The sequence below is a fragment of the Penicillium pulvis genome, assembly GCF_028828015.1.
Source record: "Penicillium pulvis strain IBT 33274 chromosome Unknown scaffold_8_segment0_segment0, whole genome shotgun sequence".
Lineage (NCBI taxonomy): Eukaryota > Fungi > Ascomycota > Eurotiomycetes > Eurotiales > Aspergillaceae > Penicillium > Penicillium pulvis.
The window spans coordinates 2,959,411-2,983,096 of NW_026643080.1; the positions used below are offsets into that span (position 1 = coordinate 2,959,411).

General features: G+C 49.3%; 10 protein-coding genes across 10 annotated transcripts; 4 read left to right on the forward strand and 6 right to left on the reverse strand.

The window, feature by feature from the left end:
- Positions 1-477: 477 nt before the first annotated feature.
- Positions 478-3,415, reverse strand: N7503_010527 (putative ubiquitin-protein ligase (Asi3); the record flags this gene model as incomplete). The annotated part of the gene is made up of 2 exons (XM_057070073.1): positions 478-2,928; positions 2,984-3,415. 2 exons carry the CDS (start codon positions 3,413-3,415, stop codon positions 478-480), a joined length of 2,883 nt encoding a protein of 960 aa, XP_056916684.1.
- A 947-nt stretch (positions 3,416-4,362) lies between these two features.
- On the reverse strand, positions 4,363-4,793 carry N7503_010528 (elongin C; the record flags this gene model as incomplete). Its single annotated transcript, XM_057070074.1, has 3 exons — positions 4,363-4,501; positions 4,566-4,614; positions 4,673-4,793. The coding sequence occupies 3 exons, from the start codon at positions 4,791-4,793 to the stop codon at positions 4,363-4,365; spliced, it is 309 nt and encodes a 102-aa protein (XP_056916685.1).
- A 376-nt stretch (positions 4,794-5,169) lies between these two features.
- On the forward strand, positions 5,170-6,046 carry N7503_010529 (SDR family NAD(P)-dependent oxidoreductase; the record flags this gene model as incomplete). Its single annotated transcript, XM_057070075.1, has 3 exons — positions 5,170-5,376; positions 5,437-5,830; positions 5,889-6,046. 3 exons carry the CDS (start codon positions 5,170-5,172, stop codon positions 6,044-6,046), a joined length of 759 nt encoding a protein of 252 aa, XP_056916686.1.
- Positions 6,047-6,494: 448 nt separating this feature from the next.
- On the reverse strand, positions 6,495-8,964 carry N7503_010530 (E1 ubiquitin-activating protein ubaB; the record flags this gene model as incomplete). The annotated part of the gene is made up of 10 exons (XM_057070076.1): positions 6,495-6,768; positions 6,828-7,174; positions 7,240-7,352; positions 7,405-7,583; positions 7,634-7,913; positions 7,974-8,038; positions 8,093-8,217; positions 8,282-8,518; positions 8,642-8,812; positions 8,905-8,964. 10 exons carry the CDS (start codon positions 8,962-8,964, stop codon positions 6,495-6,497), a joined length of 1,851 nt encoding a protein of 616 aa, XP_056916687.1.
- A 1,080-nt stretch (positions 8,965-10,044) lies between these two features.
- N7503_010531 (queuosine 5'-phosphate N-glycosylase/hydrolase) lies at positions 10,045-11,460 on the forward strand (the record flags this gene model as incomplete). The annotated part of the gene is made up of 4 exons (XM_057070077.1): positions 10,045-10,510; positions 10,576-10,730; positions 10,789-11,020; positions 11,090-11,460. The coding sequence occupies 4 exons, from the start codon at positions 10,045-10,047 to the stop codon at positions 11,458-11,460; spliced, it is 1,224 nt and encodes a 407-aa protein (XP_056916688.1).
- Positions 11,461-12,022: 562 nt separating this feature from the next.
- On the reverse strand, positions 12,023-13,477 carry N7503_010532 (uncharacterized protein; the record flags this gene model as incomplete). The annotated part of the gene is made up of 2 exons (XM_057070078.1): positions 12,023-13,214; positions 13,293-13,477. The coding sequence occupies 2 exons, from the start codon at positions 13,475-13,477 to the stop codon at positions 12,023-12,025; spliced, it is 1,377 nt and encodes a 458-aa protein (XP_056916689.1).
- A 315-nt stretch (positions 13,478-13,792) lies between these two features.
- cyp5 (uncharacterized protein) lies at positions 13,793-14,545 on the forward strand. Its single transcript, XM_057070079.1, has 2 exons — positions 13,793-13,814; positions 13,875-14,545. Exons 1-2 carry the CDS (start codon positions 13,803-13,805, stop codon positions 14,490-14,492), a joined length of 630 nt encoding a protein of 209 aa, XP_056916690.1. The 5' UTR covers positions 13,793-13,802; the 3' UTR covers positions 14,493-14,545.
- Positions 14,546-15,297: 752 nt separating this feature from the next.
- Positions 15,298-16,906, reverse strand: zpr1 (zinc finger-containing protein ZPR1; the record flags this gene model as incomplete). Its single annotated transcript, XM_057070080.1, has 3 exons — positions 15,298-16,540; positions 16,602-16,705; positions 16,784-16,906. 3 exons carry the CDS (start codon positions 16,904-16,906, stop codon positions 15,298-15,300), a joined length of 1,470 nt encoding a protein of 489 aa, XP_056916691.1.
- Positions 16,907-17,632: 726 nt separating this feature from the next.
- On the forward strand, positions 17,633-21,151 carry N7503_010535 (RTP1/Tango6 family protein; the record flags this gene model as incomplete). The annotated part of the gene is made up of 2 exons (XM_057070081.1): positions 17,633-18,336; positions 18,391-21,151. The coding sequence occupies 2 exons, from the start codon at positions 17,633-17,635 to the stop codon at positions 21,149-21,151; spliced, it is 3,465 nt and encodes a 1,154-aa protein (XP_056916692.1).
- A 356-nt stretch (positions 21,152-21,507) lies between these two features.
- Positions 21,508-23,588, reverse strand: N7503_010536 (RNA lariat debranching enzyme; the record flags this gene model as incomplete). The annotated part of the gene is made up of 3 exons (XM_057070082.1): positions 21,508-23,328; positions 23,379-23,480; positions 23,553-23,588. The coding sequence occupies 3 exons, from the start codon at positions 23,586-23,588 to the stop codon at positions 21,508-21,510; spliced, it is 1,959 nt and encodes a 652-aa protein (XP_056916693.1).
- Between the last annotated feature and the right edge of the window lie 98 nt (positions 23,589-23,686).

A 23,686-nucleotide genomic window follows, 5' to 3' on the forward strand; every position in this document is an offset into this window, starting at 1 on the left:
CTCCGTGGATTTGTTATGCTATACATTACCTTTCCATTGAACATAACCAATTGAAGCCTTGAAATCAACCGAATAATCTGTAATCGGAGTAGAACCTAAGAGCAATAAAGCCGCAGTCAAACTAGAAAGATTATACCAATCTTCAAACAAGAAAATGCTCGTATCAAGCCTCGAACAACGGGCTACATGGAGGCCGGATGGAATTTTGTTCCTTAGTAGAGCCCTTGAGGAAGAAAAATATAACTTGTTTCTTTTAGTTGTTTGAGTTGGGTTGGTCTCCTTCCTACTCTTCTTCATGCCCGTCTTTTTACAGTTCATAATGATCTCGACTTACGTCTTTGGTGAATCAAGTACAAAAGTGAGTAGATTTGTTCCAATGTGTTATATTCTAAGTAAGTGAAATAGAAGCATTGACAGCCGAATCCAAAATGTGGTCATAAAACAATAGATAGAATGCAATTTCTCGATACATGGTCATCACGGAACCCATAGCCGCATGAAACCACCAACTTCTTGACGACAAGTAACACAGCTACCAAAGTTATTCATTGCTAGGCTGACTCGACAGTCCTCGCAGATACAAAGACAGCGACATGGCCAGGTAATGATAGACCGAGGGCTTGTCTGACAGACTACACAAGGTGGTCCGTTCGGGCCCAAGCCCATTGCGCCCTCCTCCCAACTGTGGGTGTCGGCGGTAGGAGCAGTTTCAGAGCGCCGAGAGATGATCAACCTTTCAAGCATCTCAGTTTCTTCCTCGGGGGTTGGTTTGCGCTTTTCAGCCGTCGACTTGGAGCCGACATGATGTAAACGGGAAGAAAGCAGCACCCGAGATCTATCGCGTTCTACCTGCTTCTGATACTGGCTGCGAGTCATAATGCGATTTCCTTGTCCAGGAGTGAGATGGGCTGCAAGGATACGGGCTTCTTCTCTGCTTTCACGATCACGGGGATCAAGAAGACGAGCGAATGTATCCAAATCCATATGCGAATCTTGTAAGGGTGAAGTCTCGCGAGAGAAACCAGGATTCGGATTGGATTGAGTGGGGGTCCGGCGACCATCCGACGGATAGTCTTCCCATTCAGACTCCGATGCATTGGTGGAAAACGAGATGACACTTGTCAGGTCATCCTCAAACACCGGGGGTCTGTAATCGGGGGTGTGGTCTTGGTTGCCCCAGGATCCACCAGCCTTCCACCACCCATACATCTTATCGTCCAGTCGACTCTCATCGAGAAGTTCCCACTGCTGTCTTCCAGAGCTCTCCTGCTTTCTCATTTCTAATTCGACGTCAAAATCATGATTCTCAGGAAGTTGAAGCACTCCTTCATCGGTAAGGATCCAAAAGTCTAATGATTCCGCGGAAGAGGATTTCGCAGACTTTCGATTCTTCCGTGATCCAGCCAATCGTTTCAACCATTGTGGCCGAGCACGGATACCGAACCTGTCAAGCACTCGGCTGAAGCCACAGGCAATCCAACGCGCGATTAGCCAGAAGATAGCACGGAAGAACGATATACCATGCCAAAGTCGGACAGAAGACCGAACAGCACCCACACCTCCTAATTCAGCTTGAGACTGTGTCGTTCGTGAGCCATTTTTAGGCTTCTCGATCTTCTTCTCTCGACCATATCCGCTTTCCCAGGTTGAAGCATCGTCTGGCAGCTCGAAACTAGCGAACCTCGCAGGGTCAAAGGGCGTCGTTCCCACGTTATGGCTTTCCCAGTTCCCACGTGAAGCGTTACGTTTTCGGGAGGCTTCGATCTCGGCAAGTCGGTCCTGTTCAAGCCAAGTCATCTGTCTCGCGATCACTGCCTTGCCTTCATTCAAGAACACTGCTTCGCTCGCTGCCGTTAAAGCCACATATCCAACACGTAGCAGAGTGGTATAGAAGTCTTCATGGCGATTGAAACGAATGTTGCGAATCTGGCTGGCCCCCTGCATATTTTCGTTCGCCACCATGAATTTCTCTCGAAGGGAGAGAGTATGGTTTTCCTCCGGTGACAACGAAAAAGCGGTGATGGTCAGGGCCAATCCATAGATTGCCACACATATGATGACCCCGAATAGAACAAGTAGATGAGGAATAAACCCAACAATGCAGACAGTTGGGAATTTGAGCACACCTGTGTCGAGACTTACAGGAGGGCCCGCCTCCAACCCCCAGCACATGGCGGCCATGAAGCAAGCCCCCCAGAATGCGGTATTTGCAAGACGGTATCGACTTTGCTTGCCAAAGACTTCAAGGACATGCGAAGTCAAACTGTTGCAGCATGATATCAACACAATAAGTAACAGTTCCGGAGTGACATTCATGCGCTCCAGCACTTGCGCTCTAGTCAGAAGCTGAAGAGGCGAGGTCGCGCTATCTCCAGTTCCACCCTGGGTAAGAGGATTCTGTTTCGCAAGGCCAAACATACCAAGCCCAATGGATTTGCTAATCATAGATTCGGCTTCGGCAAAGGCCAGGGAGTGCTCGAAGATCGACATGCCTGTCTCAGTCATGACAGGACGTCCTTGTAACGCGCAAGAAAGTGTTTCCACAAAATGGCTGAGGCATAAGATAATGAAAACTGGCCATAGAAGCGCGAAAGACCCGTATGGAATGGCGGGAGCGTTGGCCGTTCGTGCCATCCTTACAGCGCTGCAAGCTTGTTCGTCGGATTCCCAGGGTAGGAGACTTGAAGCAAACCAATGCAGAGAGCCTCCACTACTCGCGTAGTCAAATATCAACGGTTTGCCTGGCCTGCCATATCGCATTGCCGCAAAGTCTGGAGATGTTTGGCACCGGATTCCGCGTGTCAATGTCAAAATTTGTGAGAGGAAAAGGACGATGGGAACAATGCGCAGGGCAAGGCGTCTCTGCCAGCCCAGTTGCAGATGGCGCCGCGTGGATGCGTATATCGTGATACGATTCAGGATCAAGGCCTGTAGCAGTTATTAGTGGAAGCCATGTAAAGCTGTAGAGAAAGGTCGCGGTTACCTCCACCAAGCAGGCGAATGACCAGATGCTTGTTAGATACCCAAAAAAGCCACCGACCTTCCGCATCGTTGACGTGAGCTCTGCAAGGTACCAGTTTTCCACTTGTTCTACCACTTCGGGGGCACCGGCCGCGATCTCAGCGGCAGCGTTCATAGCCTCGTGTGCGATATCCTGTCCAGCCACTGGTGCAGCAGTTGGCCACAGATTCAAATGTATATCCTCAATCCCAGCCATTCGGGCGATATGTCGTGGAACCGTACTGAAAGCGAATGTTTCGGCATGATGCAGAGCGCGGAGAGGAAGAGAGAGTAGTTCGCGTGGTGAAGGGAGAAGGGTATGTCCGGTAGTCTGGGAAATGGTTGAGTTAATCGCCTGCGCCACGGAAGCAGGCGAAGTGCTCGGCATCGATGCTGGGCCTAAAACACCAGACATGGTGGGCTGATGTCAAGGGGTTCCCTATCAGTAATCACTATCAACAAGATCCGGGGAAGTCGGAACGCTATGGGGAAAACCCCACGCGACGCTCGATATCAACAGGTTGAATGTGCGATAGATTCAGAACTATGGGGAAAATCAGAGGCCACATTCAAGATCATAGCGAGCATAGCTCCTGCTGACTGTAGACCGATCAAGAGGGGAAGAAGTATTGGGGTCGCTACTTCCTTCAAGCCGGGCACCTCCTCCGGATGAGTCAGCAGATGGGGACAAGCCATGAAATTCATGTACAGGTTTTTTGAGCCTCGGCTGTCAATGAAAAGGTAAAGAGGACGAATGGAGGCTTCATACGCTTAAATATCTGACTTGGATTCCGGAGATACGTCTAAGAATTAGTATGATTTCTTCTGAGATTTGGTCGGCCCAGATCATACTTCATGTCAATCAATAATATCAAACTCTACATTCACTAGCACTAAACAATGTATCCCGCAAATCCCAAAGCCACATATATAACAAAGCCCAAGCCCATATTCAAAGAACTAAAGGCAAAAAATGGTGGGAGTAGTTGATCTGCCATCCATTTTAGACAATTCGGCCACGGTGCGTAGCAGGCTCGAATGTTTTGATGCTTGGATGGCTAAGTGGTTGCCACATAATGCATCGCGAGGTTTGTGAAAAGAAAAAAAAGTAATCATGCAAGTTACTATGTATATTCGACCATTAACAGTAAATGCTGTAGCGAAAAACGCCAGGTTCAATGTGTCCCAGACAGCCCATAACTCCTTGGAAGCTCATCACGGAGATATTTTTCGCTTTTCTCGTTGCGTCATAATTCATTGTAAATGTAAGGAATTCGATCACTGCCAAACGCCTTCCATCAATTCCGGCGCCATAGTAAGGAGGAGTAGACAATTATAACATACACCTCAATGCGCGGACACTCAAGTGTCCAGGTAATCGGCTGCCATCAGGAGCTCTAGGCACAGCTCAGCAGGAACATCCATATCAGCCACATTGGCCTGATCCTTGTGCTTCTCGTTGTAAAGGAAATATTCGCAGACTTTCTCAAGGACGACCCCGCTGCACAAAATGGTTATTAACACGGACAAGATCTGGCGGGTTGGGGTCGCAACCGCGAACAAACCTCAGATTCTCAAGTACACAACGACCGGTGATAGCTTCTGAAAATTTGCCTATAACACAGAGGAAGATTAGCAGATATTTAGGCGTCATGAACATAGATTGACATACTCGAAGGGTCCAGCATGCGCCGGATTGTACCCGAAACGCAAGCAGAACTGCGGGGCAGAATGAATTCAAAGCCATCGCACGAGACTAAAGTCACGTACTCGGATTGAGTAGAGGATTCCATGGTGGTGAGGCGCGTCTCGCGTAGATGACGGAGGTGAGTGGCAGCTTGAGAAGATACATTTGTCGCAGGGTCCGTGCTCTGCGCTAAGGATAAGAGATAACCGATAAGACGATAACGATGTGCGCGTCTGGTTCCATCTAAGGTTGTTCGTGATTCTATGGAAACACAAGTCAAGATGAACCGCACCGCATTTTTGAATCGTCTTAGAAGCCCAGCGAAACTCTCATGTTACACAGGCTATTACAATAATATCAGGCCTAATATCCTGATCACAGCAGGGGCAAAACTCAGCTCCCGGTCTCTATCCTCAGCTCAGTCTAACAATGATACCCCAGTTACCTTTCAGCCTGCAAGCCGACTCTCTGGCCGAACGTGTATGATAACAGGTGGAACATCAGGTATTGGCTTTGCCATTGCAGACCGATTCTTGCAAGAAGGAGTGTCGTCAATCATTCTCGTCGGCAGGTCTCGGGAGCGTCTAGAAGCAGCAGCCACGAATCTCCGCTCTCCGGATAAAGTACGACTCCTCGTCGGAGATGTAGCAGAAGCCGGGACATGGATGCGTGAGCTTGAAAAAGAAATGGTGAGCATCAGATTAAGAATACTTCGTTCTCGTTCAAATGAAAGCTAAACAACAGTACAGACCAATGTGGATATCCTTGTCAACGCCGCAGGAATCTCTGTTACAAATATCCTCCCCCGATCCGAGCTAGAGGATATCTCCAAGATCCTGCGCACAAATCTCGAAGGCGCCATACTGACTTCACGAGCATTGATGCGTGCCGCAATTCGCAGCCGCGTGCGCAACCGAAATGCCGCAGAGGGAGAGAAAAAGCCTTCTTCTAAATGTATCATCAACATCTCCTCATTGTTAGCCCTCAAGGCAGGAACGGGCGCTGTGCCTTATGCTGCATCAAAGGCTGGCCTTTTGGGATTGACCCGGTCGCTGGCTGTTGAGGCATCGGCTTCGTTGAAGGATGTTGTGATCCGGTCCAATGCTATTCTCCCAGGGTACATTGAGACTCCTATGATCGCAGGTACGTCTACAGACTTTTTCCCCTATCCATGATACACATTGCTGATTTACCTGTCTAGACTTCACACCCGGTGAAGTCGGGAGACTGAACGATATCATACCTCTTCATCGATTCGGGAAACCGAGTGAAGTGGCCGATGCGGCTGTCTTCCTAGCGCAAAACGAATATGCCAATAATTGTGTGCTCAACCTTGATGGCGGGTTAAGTGCAGTCTGATCAGCTTTCTTCACGCGAATCAACATCCTGATGTTGTTAGGGCGTGCATTATACCCGTGGACTACTTCGGGCAAGATATTCTACCCAGGTGCAAGCGAGCTTTGCCCTGGGTGACCATCTGCCACCCCACGTCTGTGTACAATAAAACTTCTTTGTAACAATGCTATTTCTAGAATTCGTATGACGTAGACAACCAGCTAAATGTTTCTATGCTCCGATATATAGTGTGCCTTTAAGCTGGTATAGAGATGACCGTTATAAAATCATTAAATCCTTTCTCAATCAAGCATGACTTACTCTGATGCGATATAATACAGGAGGGGTGACAATATGGGTAATAAAGTCCAAAACTATTAAAAACAAAATCAATCAAACAGTGTGCCATGAACTTCTATTTCTTTTTCAGGAAACAGGCTGCGCCTTTGTGTGAAGCTGAAGGGCTTACTTCTTAGTCGTCGATCAAGATAGCACCTTCGTCTTCTATAATGATGGGCTCGCTGTTGTTCCCATTGGACGTTGACTCGCCGGCGACCTTTTTGGCGAGGTGTCCATTCGTCAAGTCATCATCTTCGGCTTCCCGCTTTCGCTTTCCAGTTGAAGAGGCACCGTTTGTCGTCAGTGCATCTTCGGAAGCAGGCTGTATTGCTGACTTTGGTTTACGTGGGATGTTTACGATCTCTTTCAGCACGGCAGGCTTGACTTCTTCAGTGGCCGGCTCCGTTCTATATCACAGTCACTTAGCTTCAAGCCTTCAAACATTTTCGCACGGCGTGTAGCTCACCTTTCATTGATAAAAAGCTCCAAGTTCACGCGAGGATCTTGGTCCTGATCATCTTCATCGACGACAGTGATCCACGAGTCCTTTCTGATTCCAAGCTCCGAGAGTTTCTTGGGGAGATTGTCTTCAAGATCAGGATCGTATATGACACCAGACTCTTTGAGAATGGAGAGCTCCTCGCCGTAGCCTAGCTCTGATCGAAGTACTCCCTCGACAATGTCGTTAAGAGTTACTTGTTCAGGATCGACAAGGACCTGCGCATGCACCGCTGAACAAACGCCGCAATCCGGTCTTGGGGGATTCAAAGAATCAGAGTTGATGGCGCGCGCGCCAGATCTCTCGAGGAAAACCTAAAGGAAAAAACACCACAGTCAACAACGGAGCGAAGGCGTCAGTGAGGGGCTGGGAATAATACCATTTTTGAATTTGCGAGGTCACCTTGGAGCACTTTGAAAGCCTGGAGCACACAAAGTCCGGCCGTCATGGCATTTGTTGTGGCAATAGCGGGTATAATGTTGCCAGCCATTTCTGTGACACTTGTTAGAAGCTTGAATGGGCTACCTCATTGGTTCGAACTCACGCTTAGTATCAAATTTAGATTTAGGTTCAATATCGAAAATCGCGGCGCGCAAGATAGCCGTTGCGGTCACGAAATCCAACGTGTCAGTATCATCTTTGTCAAACTCTATGATTGGAGCAGGGCCTTCGGATGATGCAGTTTTCTGGAGCTCTTTAAGGCGCTTGCTCAAGCGGTCCAGGCTGTCTCGGATTAGTCAAAGAAGAACGCACTATTTAGAAGTAAAGCTCACCTGTCCTTGAACACGAAAAAGGCTTCTGGCTCTGTCCACTCCCTCTGATCGATGTCGACGATTGTAGGTTCCACGGACTTGGACTGCTCCTGAAGCTGGTCCCAGTCAAGGATCTCTGGAGCTTTGCGCTCTTTCCACATGCCCTCCATTCCACGCAGCTCTTCAATGTCTATTCTGAATACCTTGTCAAAAACCTTGTGTGGGAACTCTTCCGAGCCCATTGAATCGCGAATTTCTTGGAGCTGCTGCGCTTGTTGCTTCAGTTTTGCGATTTCATCGGCTATTTATCGATTAGCATCGGCTATGAAAAGCTCTCATGGACAGGTCAGTCTGGACTGACCATTGTCTGCGGTTGTTTCATTGTCAAAGCCCTCTGGGTTGTCTTCACTATCTCCAAACAACTCACTATATGCAGGGTCAAAAAAACTGAATGTCCACAAGTCTTTCAGGCTATCTTACGGCAATAGATAGCTTTTACCCCACACGATGCAGTGGATTGGCTGAGTCGGCGAACTGCGGATTGTGCAGATTGGATGCGCTTTAGGGGTCTCTTTGGGGTTGCAATCATAGCACTCAGTCGCTCCCTACTTAAGTCAGCAATGCTCTTTCTCGAAGCTACATTGTCTGCCTCTGGTTGTTATTAGTTACCTTCTCAATGACCTGCACCTGGCCGTTAAAGCCTGTGGTACCACTCTCGATCAAGGGAACAGCTGCAGCAAGACACATATGATTCACATGGCGTCGCGCAGCGAGGTTGTCAAGCGCATTGAAGACTAGGTTGAATGATTGAAACCACTCCACGTTGAACCGCTTGTCCATGACGTTGGCATGGTAGGCCTCTAGCTTGGCCTTCGGCTGAAACTTATGCGCAACCTCCTTCGCAACCTAAATGAGCAACCAGTTTTGTCAGAACCTTATCCGATGTAAATGCGCACATCGTGCATGTTGTGCGCAGCGGGAGCTGTTCAAGGAAAGGGCATCGGAGGGGAATCGAAGGGACCGACGCACCAGAGCCTTTGGTTTCTTGATGTGTTCATGTCGGAAAAGGAATTGGCGGTTGAGGTTACTCAGGTCGATGGTGTCAAGGTCGATAATATGGATTTCGCCGAAGCCCGTCAAGACGAGGTTTTTGAGGAGCTCGCATCCAATGCCGCCGGCGCCAACCAGCAACACGCGCGACTAGTAAAAGAAAATGGCATCAGTATCTGATCGCTTTCAATCATTTTGACTTCACTCTTTCCAAGAAATTTCATTGCCCAAAGATCCCTTACCTCTTGAATAGTGCGCGTGAGGTCAACACCGAGCGAACGCTTGATCGAGCTTTCTGGCATCTCGGGCGCAGAGTTGAGTATGAGGTTCTCTCTGGATGATTTCAAGAGTAGTCGCGGATCAAATGGAACATATCGATCACGCGAGAACAAAGGAAAATGAGGAGGAGAGGGTGGATGAGGAGAACAGAAAGTAGGGCGCGTGGGATCCGGAACCAGAGGCCGAGACGAGGTCTTGACTGTCGATGATGGCAGAGCTTCGCCCGCCAACTCCGCAGCCACCCCAAATCCTTTATCCTTATCTATGGCACTTATTTCCATTTTTTTTGCTATGTTTCGTTCTTCTGAACATATCATCTTGTTTTTATTATAGAATTCTCTTCTACAATTGTTTTCTCTTTGTCCAATTGCCTTCGCATTCCATGCAGCCTGTTTGCGGCTGTGTACAAGACCTTGCATCCCCGCTTGTTCTATTTGCCTGGGATTTCCAATTGGATGAAAGAATGATGGTTGCTAGGTTTGGTTATGTTTGATGTCTTTGTCCAGCCTGAATTCGAATCAAACACGAGGCTGGTCTGGGTTGAATGGTAGTTCTCATAGTCTATTGGGCGGAATTGGCTAGTGCCATGGTTATATATTCCTCTCTGCATTACAGGTTAATGATTCCATACGATCTCAGGATTGGACCTCGGCAGCAGTCCAGGCTAATTTACCAGGCAACATAAACAATCTTGGAAGGCATCAATAAAACCCCGCCAGGCTTTAAACGAGAAAATGCGTACAACCATAAATTAAGAGCTTATCTTCATCCTCAGCCTCAATCGTGCCCCTGCTTACATAATATGTGTTTCTATCCAAAAATTGATGGATTTTCTCCGTGGCGAAAAGATAGAACCTTCCCATCTCTCGGTTTTCCATATTCAGAGTGATTGGGATCCATATTTCGCATATTTAACTCTCTCCATCGCAGCATTTGGCCAAGTTTTCCTGCGTGGGTGGATAAATTGGTCCCCAGTTGACCCTTCCTATTGTGCATCTGGTCCCTGTCGCACCCCAGGAGTTATAGGGGATACCCCAACAATAACATCCGGATAACCCATCCGTCTCACATAATCATTGAAAAATCACCGCAAAATCCTCAAAATGCCTTCGCTGGAACCAATTCAGCCCAGAACCCAGCCTATCGATTCAGGCTCCGAGGACGAAGCGGACCCTGAACTGGTGGAGCTGCTTCGCCAACATTACGGGCTGAGCGGTAAGCCGAACAAAGGTGCCCCGCCAGAGACGAAAGTGCTGGAGAATGCTCAGTATGTCTTTGATAATGCCATTGATGTGGCCCTCAGCTTGACCCACACCAAAGATGCAGCTGAGACGATATGGCGTATGATGCAGAAGAAAGCATACTCTACGCAGACTTGGTCAGAGCATGAGCTGCACCCACAGGCTAAGGATGAGAGTACTGTAGATTTCATCTTCACAATGGATCTGTTGAATTTCAGTTTTTGGTCTGAGCACAAGGATGAGGAACGCTTTGCGATCGAGTATCGTGGGCAGAAGTGGACTGGATATTGGAGCTTGGTTGCTGCACTTCAAAGAGCGCTTGATGAAGGTATGAGATCCGGAAATATTTTTCATTTCTATTCTGAGAAGCAAGGCTGACTGTTCAACCCACAGGTATTCCTATCACCACTCCCGACTTCTGGGTGAACGAGTCAGAATGTACAGAGGAAGTTCTCCGACATGTCTTCCGGTCTGCAACGGATGAGGAGATTCCTCTCTTTCAAGAGCGAGTGCAGTGCTTGCGCGAGGCTGGTGATGTCCTGTGTAACGTATGTTCTCTTGTTCTTTTTTCAACCTTTTACAATATCTAACGTAGATAATTATCAGGAATTTGGAGGCAGCTTTGCAAACTGCATTGATAGCGCCAACTTCTCCGCCGCAGGCCTTGTGAACTTGATCACGGAGAGTTTCGACTGTTTCCGCGATGAGACAGTCTTCCACGGCAAACGGGTGCGCCTGTACAAGCGAGCCCAGATTTTGGTCGCGGACCTTTGGGCCTGCTTCAATGGCGAGGATTTCGGAGAGTTTAACGACATTGACAAGATCACCATGTTTGCAGGTACAGTTATTATCTCAAAACATCCCAGTCAATTGTTAACAATGTTGTACAGACTACCGTATCCCGCAGATGCTGCACCAACTTGGATGTCTCCGCTACTCCCCCCATTGGAAAACCATATTCGTAGCCTGAAGCCATTGACGCCAGGCTCGACATGGGAAGTTGAGCTTCGTGGAACCAGTATCTGGTGTGTGGAGCTGATCAAGCGTGAGATTGAGAAGCGGCATCCGGAGGTCAAGGCCGCTGGCAAGTCTGACAAGACCGATGACATTGAGAATGAGACCCCCGAAACGATAACTGAAATCGATGAGAAGCCACACAGAACCTACGGAATCAATGCGATCCTCATTGACTTCTTCCTGTACGATACGATGAAGAATCTGGAGGCAGAGCACAACGAGGGTATTCCTCACCATCGGACACGGAGCATTTGGTATTAAGGCTTGTTTTAGCATGGCGTCAATGGTATCGTTGGGGCAGCATTTCTGGATTGTCATTCGTGCTTCCTGGGTCGATTGAATATGGCTCTGGTAGTCCCGGGTTTGGGTCAAAAGCAAGCAGATAGATTCGGTTGGTTTTACTGGCATGTTTGGCGAATGCACATACTTACAGTGGCGTTGCATGAATTTGAAACCCCCTCCCTTCATTACATAATATTCTGCCATGTTTCCTGCCAGCCAGAACCTCACATTCTCCAGTAGCTAAATGGGCCCAGTGCAAATTGAATGTTCATGAGAACATTCCTAATAGCGTATCACATGTGATTTGTATACAAGAATCGTGTTGTGACCGGTGCTCTAGTTTTGGTCAGCACACTGCGTATTGATAGGCGGTAAGCTATATATAGTAGGCGGTCTGAAAGGCTGGTTTCAAATTCATGCAACGCCACTGTAGACCATCCATTGATAGTGAATCAAGGTATAGAATGCATAATTATTACTCATTTCATCATGAAGGGTATCAATCTAGTCCTACTTGCTCCATATTACAAACGGACAAAGCTCAGACAGCCGCAAGTTCCGCCTTACTCGGTCCACTCTCAATACGGCCGAGCATCTCGGCTTTCCAGTCGAGAAAGTCTTCGCGGCGGTCCTCACTGAGCCAGTCGACGCGATCCTGCATCATAGTTCCAAGGCCCGGTAAAAGACCACCGTGAGTGGCATTATTGGACCGAGATCCTTTCTTAGACCCGCCAGTCTCATCGTTGCGCTTAGGTAGTTTGACACCTCTGAAAGCCGCATCCTCTTCGTCAAGATTGCGAAACGAATTACCTTCCTCGTCCTCGCCGTCCAACTCTCCTGCAAGTGGAATGTTCTCAAACCACTCCTGATCATTTGCCCAGCCTTGCTCCATGATCAAACCGATCCAATGATCGACATCATCGCGGTGACGCCTGTCATTAGGAAGACCGAGACTAGTCAGGGCTGTCTGACGCATCTCAGTGAAAGTTTTCTTATCCATTTTCTGGCCTTCGCTTGCTATTTCACCATCTGCTGATGCAGCCGGGTTTCGTCGACGAGCCAAGACAAGAAAGTATACAGCAACGACCATGGCGTATACAAGCTCCTTGAAATCATCATCGTTGTTTGCATTAGTAATCGACACAATTGGCTCTAGGAAATCTAGAGTCTCTTCATCAATCCCCTCTTCATTACTGGACATGCTGGACGTCAAGTAGAGGATAGACGAGACACCAGCAAAAATGTGAGGTGGAAGAGTTCTCGAGATTGGAGGCCGGGACCAGGTGGTCGTGCGTGGTGCTGGAGTCGAGAGTGTCTTGCATACTGTGCGGATCGCTGTCATCGCCCATGCTGGGGCATCCGGGATGACAGTAGAGGCGGAAAGGCCATTGGGGCGACCTATGGGCTTTCGTACGGACTTGGATGGTGTGCCAAGCTTAGCGACACTGACACTCCTCTTTAAGGGTGTGGATTTAGACGGTGTATTTTGAAGGCCTCGCGGAGTGGGAGCAACCTTTGAAGGGGTTCGCCCGCCAACTGTAGCTTTGGTAGGAGTGCCTTGAGTAGAGTCGGAACGTGATTGTGTGCCCACAACAGACCCGCTTGCTGATCGCTTGATGCCGACGGTGCTAGAGGAAAGTGATCGATCTAGGAATGAATAGAGCTTTTTGTAGACGCGCGGAGGGCAGGGCGGGTGGCCGAGCAAAGGAGGGAGTTTCAGCGCTCGCGTGAGCCTGCCAGTTGATAGATGTCAGTTAGCTGAAAACGATTGGCATAACTCATCAGAGCAGCAAGTCTTATCAAACACATACCTCCTGCAGGCGATCTCTGCGCAGGCATACGGACGGGCGATTTCTTCTTCGGGCTTCAGGCTGCTGGAGAAGCTCCGAGATTGGGCAACAAGACTAGTAGCCAGGCTCACAAGATCTTGGGGCAAATCACTGGCATGAGTTGGGACCAAGTTTCCCAAAGCTTGCTCTACTGGGCGGTTGTTCATAGTTGGCGATTTGCTTCAGGCCAGGGCGGGCGAGGTTGAGGAAGAAGCAACGATGTTCGATCGCAAGACCGAAATTTTGATATAGAGGAACCGGATCTCCTAAAATGAGTTCTGGACCCTGCAGAAGATTGGAGACAATGTATTTCCAGTTAGCAATTGGGGAGGTTGAAGCTGTAAACATTATCGGCGGAGATCGAGCCTTGGCCGCATTCCCATATGCATGACTAAGCGCTATGTTGAAGCCGCGCTCATCGCCCGCATCAGCTTGACTTTGATTCCTTGTTGTCACTGCGCATATTCGATAAGACGGAAATTCCACCTAAAAATGTCTGTCACGGTAAGAACCAAAAGCCACTACCTGATCTCAAGGTTAAGTGCTAATATTCTGCTATTTCAGCTCCATACCACCCAGGGCGACCTCAAGGTCGAGCTCTTCTGTGAAGCAGTCCCTGAAACCACAGAGAATTTCCTCGCCCTTTGTGCATGCGGGGCCTACAATGATACCCCATTTCACCGCCTTATTCCAGGCTTCATGATACAAGGTGGTGACATCTCCCTTGGACCAGTGGCCAAGCCCTCAGCTTCCACAAAACCGGCGCTACCATTCGAGATCCCCAAAGGCGGCACATCTATCTACCATCCCTCTGCGATGAATCAAGAAATTCACCTTCCATCAATCCGTCACAATGCCCGGGGTATCCTCTCTATGGCGTCTCGCCCTGTCAAGGATAGAACAGCACCCGGCTCTCAGAACGCGACTGGTGAGACTATAAACGGAAGTCAATTCTTTATTACTTTTGCGCCTGCGCCGCATCTCGACGGCGCCAGTACAGCTTTTGGTAAAGTTTTGAATTTGAGCCCACAGGACGAGGGTGGTGATGTTCTTACAAAGCTGGAGAAGGCGAATGCGAAGGTCGATAAGAAGGGCAAAGTTTCACAGCCGAAGGAAGGCGACGAATTTGACGCGCTGCGAATTGAACGTGTCACTATCCATGCCAACCCCTTTGCAAAGTGAATGCTCGACCATGTGCATAATTGGAATAAGTTTGATGAAATGGCCTGACTTGATACCGATGGCATCGATCAGCGCGGCTGCATTTTGCGAGTTGCAACTTCCAGCACCTTTCAAGAGGATGAAACAACCTGCTGGAACTAGTGCAGGTTCCTGGGGATGCCCGCAAACCATTGATACCCGACATCCACGGCCCTGTCGGCTTCATATGTGGCACGACATTGAAATATGCCTAATCCGATGTTTCAGCCAATGGCCAACAAAGGGATCCCCGAGTGTGTGAATTGGTTCTATACGTGTTCATCATGCAATGCACTCGAGTTGCAGTCCGCTGGCAGGATGCTTTGGCTGGATTAAAGGGAAGAGACAACAACTTTACTCGATTGCGCTGGCAAGAGGATTGCGTGTACATACGATGAAAAACCAACCTCCAAAACCACCAATGAAGAATGAAGACTTCAGTTTAGATTGACTGACTCTTTTATCTATTAAATTTGAATGTCTCGTAAAAGGCCAAGCAGTTTTTCATTGTTTTCTGGCCATTTGAAATTCCTAGAATCCAAGAGCCTACCAATTATTGAAAGCCTCGTACTGTACGTTGTATGCTATTGGCAACAAGGATGAACTAATCGAATGATAGAATAGGCACAAAAACTTTTCTTTTCTCAACAACCCCATCACCACCGGATATCTAAGAATGAAGAATGTACATATCGCAGACGCCATAATATAAACCAAGAACCAGACAAAGCGTCTCATATCATGAAAGTGGACATAACAAATCGTAGCTGGACAACTAGTATGAGAATCAGTTGCCCATGGAAGCCTCAAGCAAGTTATCCATGGCAGCGGTTGCCTTCTCTTGATCCTCGGGCTTGTCCTCATCCTTCTTTTCCTCATCCTTCTTTTCCTCATCCTCCTCGTAGCCCTCGGTCTTCATGTGAGTGAGACCAAGGTCATCCTCTTCCTCAGCAGTCCGCTCATACTCCTCAATAGTGATCTGCGGGTCCACAGCAGGGGAGCACAAATCTTGGACATAACTGTTGGCCATAGGATCCTCAAGAGTGATGCTGAACTTCTTCTCTCCGGCAATAGCTGCGTCCAGGTTGGCGAAGAAACGTTCCCACTTGCCCTTTTCTGTGTTCTCCATGCTGTCACCACCGGAGGCGCCCTCAGCATCAAAGATGTGACCGAAAAGCTGGTCCTTAATTTCGGTCAAAAGACCCTCAACACTAGTGAAACGTCCACCAAGTGTGCCAGGCTGGACCTCGATTTCGAGATCCTCGCTCTTCAAGGCACATGTGTTGGACTTCAGAATATCACGGGAAAGATCGACCTCATTCTCAATGCGCAAAGTAATCCGCTTGCCCAGTGCGGGGACTTCACCACCGGTACGCACATCGGAACTCTTGTAGCCACAACTAGGGCAGCTAGTTCCAAAGACGTAGACCTCCTTGAAGTGGGGGATGTTGACGCGCTTAATGCGGGTGGATGCACCTGGGCTGGTGCATCCAGGGCATTCGGTGGGAAGATCATAGACCTCGCCATCAACAATATCCAGGTCTTCAGGGTTACCCATATCATTGGGGCCCTTGGTCTCCTCCTCTGCGGCGGGGTTGGGGTCCGAGGAAATTCCGAGCTCCTCGTTCTGCTCATGGGTGCGGGGGTATTCCTGGCGACGGTATTTGGTGCCACGATCGGTGGTATTGGGCGCGATCCAAGAGTTACCAGTGAGATCATCCAAAGAGACGGTAAACGGGAAGCCTTTGCGCTCCAAAATGTCCTTCAGCTTTTCGATGATGGGCTCGAGGGCGGCGTAGAGTTCTGGTGCCTGGTCCTTGCGCAGATCCTGCTCACCACTCAGCGATTCGTGAATGCGCTGAATAACACCCTCGACGTTGGTCAACTGGCTTTCTCCCTTGGGCATCTCGATACCGAGCGATTCGACCTTGAAGATGGAGACATCACTGCGAATGACCTGGCGCTGGAGGTCATCCTCGTTCTCGACGTTGAGGGTGTACTTGCAGCCCTGTTCCTGGATCTGACCAGCACTTTCAGACATATAGTCAGCACCGAATATATTCAAGGCTTCCACCGGTACCAAATACATACGACTTGACAGAGTTGTCTTTGAAATGACAGTGCTCACACTCAAATGACTCAAGGATAATATCACGGAAGTAAGGCACGCGCAATAGCAAAAGTCTGGTCACACCCTGCAAGTACAGAAATTATTAGTATTAGTACTTGATAAATGTTTTTAGACTGGATAAAGCATGCAAAGCGTAACATACATTGTCATGGCAGTTCATACACAGACTCTCCACCTGCATAACACCAGTGTCGTCATTTCTGTCGACGACCTCATTGAGGTCCTGGAATTGCGACTCGGGCGCGCTGATTTCGTCGTTAATCATCGTGGATGTAGGGCGCGAACTCAAAGAAAGGGAGTTCACTGAGTAATTTGTGGGACAGAAGGAACGAGATAATCGCGATGCGGCAAGACAAAAAAAAAAAAAAAAACTCCGCTGCCCGTCCCGCTGCGGAATCTTCCTTAACGTTCTGCCATGGCGGGGCACTGATTAGTTATGCAGCGAGGGGCAACATGCAGCTGACTAATATTGTACATTTATCCACTCCATACTTTGTTTACCTCTGGAAAGTTGATAAAGCCTATATCAATACCCTATACAACAATGAGCCGCTTACTGAGAAGTCTCAATAAGTGCGAGACAAAAATAATAATGGGTCAAGATCGAAAGCGTGTATTGTATTGCGCCAGCTTAATTCCAATATCCTGACAATATACTGGACTTCCTGGCTTAGCCCACTCCATGCTGCCGCCAAATATATATTACGACAATTCTAGCCATTCGAATCTCTTTGAAGGGGGTTAGACTTGACCGTCAGTTGACCATCACTATCAATAATATTAAAAAGTAACTCAATCAACCTGAACTTCAGAGAGTTTAGCTTACATAATCAAATAGACAGGGATCATCGCGCTGACTAAGCTACTTCGACGCCAAGACTAGAGCTTTTGGTCTCGCCCATAGCACACCAGAGCTCATTCTGATATCGACTTTTAAGACCAACATTTGAATGATGACAAATATTTTGAGCTAAAACTGAACTGTCACACAATGGGCGAGCCCGTGGAAGTTCGGGACGCATTCAATGAAGCCAGTGACTTCCTAAGTCCAGTACTCAATCGAGGCATGGAAATCCACATTCGTCGTGTTATTGGATATACAGCTAACTGTGATCAAGCGGAGATTGAGAAGACCCAAGGGAAATCATTGTTGGAAAATCTTAGCCAGAATGACGATTCCTCGTCCAGTGGTGATGAGATCAGGGCCACCGTTATCGACAAGGCACTGCAAATCCTAAGCCGGATACACACTGCCTTTATTACGCCTGATCTAGAGCAATCCCAGCATTTAGCCACGGAAGGTGAAGATGTAGCTCTTCAAGATGCAAAGCGTCGCCGAATGCTGCATGCACTGTTGGATCTGATTTCACTCGAAGGAATCTACCCGTCACTCTCATCTGGTGTTGGAATTCCTCTACAGCAGCGGGTGATTTCCGTCCTGCCAGCTGGTGTTATTGCAAAGCAGGCACAGATTCCCCCAAGCAGCACACCTCACAATGTATCTCTTCTCCGCCATGTTATGGACGTCCTTCTCACCATTCTCATGGATACGAGATCAAGCATCCAGCCCGTCATTCGAGGTCGCATTCTAAGTGATATAATCAGTGGTACAGCTGATCTTGCTTTCAATCCGAACTGCAGCAGTCATGAGGATGGAACAAATATTCAGGCGCAATTTGCCACATTAATGAATGAGTATGCCATTCCGCGTCATAAGCCACTCGGATGCAAATACTAACTAAAACACAGAACCCCCAGTGCTGTGTTGCTACCTACCTTGTCTGCATTTCTGCAGACAGATACTGCCGCCTGGTTTAAGTCGACAATTTCAAGTCAAATATCCCAGGTTCCGCTTCGTCCTGGGGGTGTGCTGCAAACAATCATGTTCATCGCCTCACAATTTGCCCCATCACTTGGGCAGGAGGCCCAAAGTGAGCCATCAAACGGTCCTCATTTCACGGTTCAAGCCATAATGCAGATTTCGAAGCTCCTTTCATCTGTTCCACAAGGGGTGGACTCGGCAGTATACTTCACAGCCATTGCCCCTCAACTTTTGACACTACTTGATGGCGATGACCCCGACCTCGAGAAGACTGTCTCTTATACCATTGGAAATGGAATCCTGGGGAAGCGGGTCTTTGGAGCCCCTGGAACCATTGGCCACTCAATATTTGTTGAGCCACTTTTCCGTGTGCTTACTGCGGAACCGAATGAATCAACAATGCAATGGATGATGCCATTGGAGTCACCGGAGCCTAAGCAGAGCAGGACTCTAAACGTCATTGTTGAAGACAAATTGATTGACCGGGCACTCGACAGACTAAGAAAGCTTGCCATTCAACACCCAAATCCAGGGTTGGTAAAGAGAATCGTGTATCCGATTCTCCTACCACTTTGGGGCTTAGTCTGCTATGCCCAAGAGCATGAACTGAAAGTCTTTCATGATAAGGTCATGGAACTACTCCAAACATACTTTAGCATATCAGTGGGCATGCCGCCGCTTAAGAAGCTTGTTGATAACCTACTGTGGGATGGTGGGTCGACTTGGACATACAGTTCCACCTCTCAAGGTGGGATCAAACTGATAAAACGAAACAACCAGATTGACCCGCAGTCGAATTTGATCAAACTGATTGATTCACTTCAAACCCGGACAGAACTTTTCGCTCGCTTGCTAGGCTCAGATCCACGCAGCGAAGAGTTGACCGGTGATATATTTCTTTACGCGAGCCAGACATGGCTAGTACACTCTAACACAGAGGAAGTCCAGAAGATTGGAGACTCAGAAAATATCTTCCAGAAGCTTATCAGCGCCAAAGTTGCAGAGAAGCTATTGGATACCTTCAAGGACACATTGTCTCGCCGGCCTCTTCGTGTGCTAGAACTTATCAAGCAAGTGATTGAAGGAGAACTACATAAATCGGGTTCCATTTCTTCGAAACAGAGAGAACAAAAGTCTGGAAACCCCTCATTATCTTCACTCGCCAATATTGTGTCCCCAGAAAGTACAAGTGAAGAAGCCTCAGACGACACATCTGAGTCCTTATCTACCGCATTCAGCTTGCTGTCCACCGTACTGGCATCGGCAGAGTTCTCCATGTCAGAAGACATTAAGTCACTCCTGGAGTCAATCAAGGAACGCCTGGACGAATTGATTCCGCTTCTTCCTAACAGTCTCTCCAAGCCGGCAACAACCTCATCAATGCTACTGGAGATCCAGCTCACCACCCCAGAATTGGCCGACACCAAGGCTCCACCACCACACCTCGCCGATCTCGAAACACACCGGCAAGCACTTTCAAACCTCAACTCGGACCTGCCACCAGTGCAAGCTGAAGGATTTTCTCTACTATCTAAACTCATCATGAAATCCTCCCCCGTCCTCGACATTCCATCAACCCTCACCCTCCTCCTATCGATAATAACAGACATCTCCGAATCAACCGCTAACGAAGAGTTCATATACCTCAACGCCATCAAACTAATTGGCACATTCGCTTCCCGACATCCACGCACCGTAGTAAAAACACTGGTAGACAGCTATGCAGACAAAAACGAACAGCGAACACTTGACCAGCGCCTTAAACTCGGCGAGTCCCTGCTCCGAACAGTCCAAGACTTGGGCACAGCCTTAACAGGCGAGACCGCCAAAGTCCTAGGAGATGGCATGGTTAGCGTCGCAGGACGCCGGGGCAACAAGCCCCAAGCTCAACAAAACCGCAAGAAGCAAGAAGAAAAAGAGCGCCGACAAAGAGAAAGGGAGGAAAGAAAACAGAAAGAACCCATTATGCCTGAAGGATGGAAGCTTTCAGTCGGACCTACAGCCGGACCGACCACTTTGAAAGAGCTGGACCCAGACTCCGATGACGACGAGTCCCCAGAGCAATCAGCCCACGCCGCCAATATCGTCGCGGCATGGGCAGCTGGTGCACCAAGCGACTCCGAACCAGAAGATCTCCGCATCCGCGCATCAGCAGTGTCTATCCTTGCCTCAGCAATTCAAAGCAATGTTCTCGGACTGGGAGCCGCAATTGTTGGATCAGCCGTGGACCTTGCAATGGCTACACTGACACTGGAACCGGCGCCAGAAAGCGCAATCCTGCGGCGTGCGAGTGCGGTCCTCATTCTTGACATTTTGAAAGCGCTGGACACCGCGCGCGAAGACCGCAAAGGCGCGGATGTTGGTTTCGGATTCTCATTTATGGACGATGGATATGCGCACGCGGAGACACAGGGTCGGGGTCCATCTACTATTGGTAATATTCCATCTATGCTGCGCACGCTTGGGTTTGTTGAGAGTCGAGAAGAGGATGTTATTGTGCGGGGGCACTTGCGTGCATTGATCGAGAGCTTGGAGGCGTGGCTAGAGAAGTCTTTGATGTGGGGGATTGGTTCTGGGAATATGCCAGAGATCAAGATGGAATTGGACGATCGGATTGCTGGTTTGGATGTTGATCCCATGGCTGGACGGGGTGGGTCTTCGAGGCCAAGGATTGAAGAGATTGAGTAGATTAATTTGAATTAACTGAGAGCTATGTGAACCTCTTTCCATTGACTTTGTGCTCGTCTTTGTCATGAGATTTGGTTTTAATATGACTGGAAAGCGAAATTTAGGAGAATGGATATGCCTACGATATTGAGAAACGTTTCAAGCAAGAGCAAAATTGTAGTCTTTCTCTAGCTCCCTTGTCTGTTCATCTTCTCAACATACATTGTATGATGTCGCCGGGAAGCCCAATCGCCATCGGCAGACTCGGGACCAAACTGACGACATCACAACAGAGACGCACTCCCACGCCCTCCTTTCCTCGTCACTGATAAGTCACCCCACCCCCCGCCACATAGCTCAGACTTCGCCCTGCCTCCTCAGCCAAACCTCTGACCACCACGGCGCGGACCACCACGCCCCTGGCGACGACCCCGAGCACCCCGGCGCTGGCTCGGGTCGAAGTTCGAACGGGAGTTGGGGCGGGGCCCGCGGGCCATGCGAGCCGCCAACTCCTCGTCCGAAAGGGCAAACTTGTTCTCGATGCCCACGAGCTCGCAGAACTCCGCCGTCTGCGGGTTGGGGTACTCAGGTGGGGTATCGAGGGTGGTGACCGGCACAGATGGGTCGAACACCGGAGCGACGCGGACAAAGTTGTATGGGACATCCAACTTGTCTTGCGCCACGACGTTCTTCTCAACCCACGCTTCTGCCTCCATGATTGACTGGAGATACTCGGCCTCGCCACGATTGGCGGGGGTCTCTGCTTTGAACTCCCCGATTCGGAGGTCCTGGGCAAAGGCACGGGTAATCGCCAGCCATTCTTGGTCGTACTGGAGGCGGAAGGGGCGCTGGAAACCGGTGTTCGGTTGATCAGAAATAGGTTTCACCTCAAGCAGCTCGAGGTAGGGACCATGGCCACCTGGCTTATCAAGAGCTAGGAATTTGGTGACCCGGTTTTTGATGGCCTCTGGGTGGCTCATCTTCGGGGGCTCTGGCCGTCGAACTGGCTGAGTGAGGCTGGCTGGTAGCTTGCTGCGGATCGCCTCCGAGATTGAATCGACAGGTGCTGCCTGGAGGCTGGTAGGCAGCTTACTGCGGACGTTCTCAGGAATCGAATCATCCATAATGGCCTTCGATTCGCAGATACCGTCCATGGCTGCGGGCGCGGGCGCGGCTCGCTTTGCAGGAGGCGAGCTGGACGGCGAGCCAGATTCAGAAGAGCTGGAGTCCAGGGCGATCTCATCGTCATTCTGGACCTGGGGTTCCGCAGGCTTGTGGATGGTCTTTTCGCGATTGTCCCCCTTGACCTCCCTCCAAGTAACTTGAAAGTTGGATGGCGTGGTAGGGGCGCGCGAGGGGTCGTTGAATTCGGCTCGTATCCTTTCATTTTCCGCACGTTCCTTGGGCGAGACGTTTGCCCCAAAGGTCTGCCATGCTTCAAGACGAGATTGCTCACTGCCTGCAGCGTTGTCGAAAACTTTCTCTGGGCTGGTCCGCTCACCCGGGCTGGACTTGGCCTTGACTGGAGTTACGGGTGCAGCAACACTAGCGTAGCGCCATTCGAGGGGCTCGTCACATGAAGGCTCGGCCTTCTGAATTGCAGTACCATCGTGACCCATGGTAAGAGCAAATCGCGCGTGGAGATGAGCTGAGAACCAGTAGGCTGGGCGAAGTCGATCTAGGACATCGCGGGCAGCCTTGCTGCCGAGGCGGCCGTGAATGGAATCCTCGCGCAGGTGTTTCTTCTTTCGGAAAAGAGCCTCGGAGTCTCCAGACTTCTCGATAGAACGCGGCCAGTCATGAGACAAACCGATGTCGACCTGTGTACGCACTTGGAGCAGTTTGCGAACATCAATTTCGCGGGTATGATAGATACTCTGAACATCCTCGTCGTTGTAAGGCAAGCGTTCATAATGAGACTTGGCATAGTCGTAGCCCTTCCAGATGCCCGACATTCCAGAAATGCGGAGGGGACCGAGGCGCAGAACATTCGCAGCGCCGAGATAGTAGATATTGGGCGCAACCCAGCCGCCGTAGTAAAGCTCAAACAAGTAGTTGCCAGCCTCGTGGTTACCGCCACAGAAAATGGTCAAGACAGGCGCAACGCGCTCTCCCGAATAGTACTCATGAAAGTCTCCCATTGACTTGTACTTTGGAGGAACTGAGATGCAAGTGGCATCATTGCTGTTCCGCAGGGACTGAAATTCCATCAGTATGGCTGCATGAGGAAAATAAGATGGAATCTAACCTGGAAGTCACCGCCAATTATGACACAGTCAACAGAATCCCAAGAGCGCTTGCCCATTTCAACTGAGAGATTGTGATAAATCTCATTGAGTGCGCCGTGGCCCTGTATAAGAGTCAGTATTGAAGCCTTACGACAGCCAATAAGGGCATGGCCGAATAGTAGAGGGGGACTTACGCAGCCAACAGTGGCGATACGGAGGGGAGAAGACATGATGAGAATGAGTTCAGAGGATAGGTGAAGAGATTGGAGAGGGGTAGGATGATAGGGATGATTATAGCAGAGCTTGAAATACTGATGGCTTAGCAGCA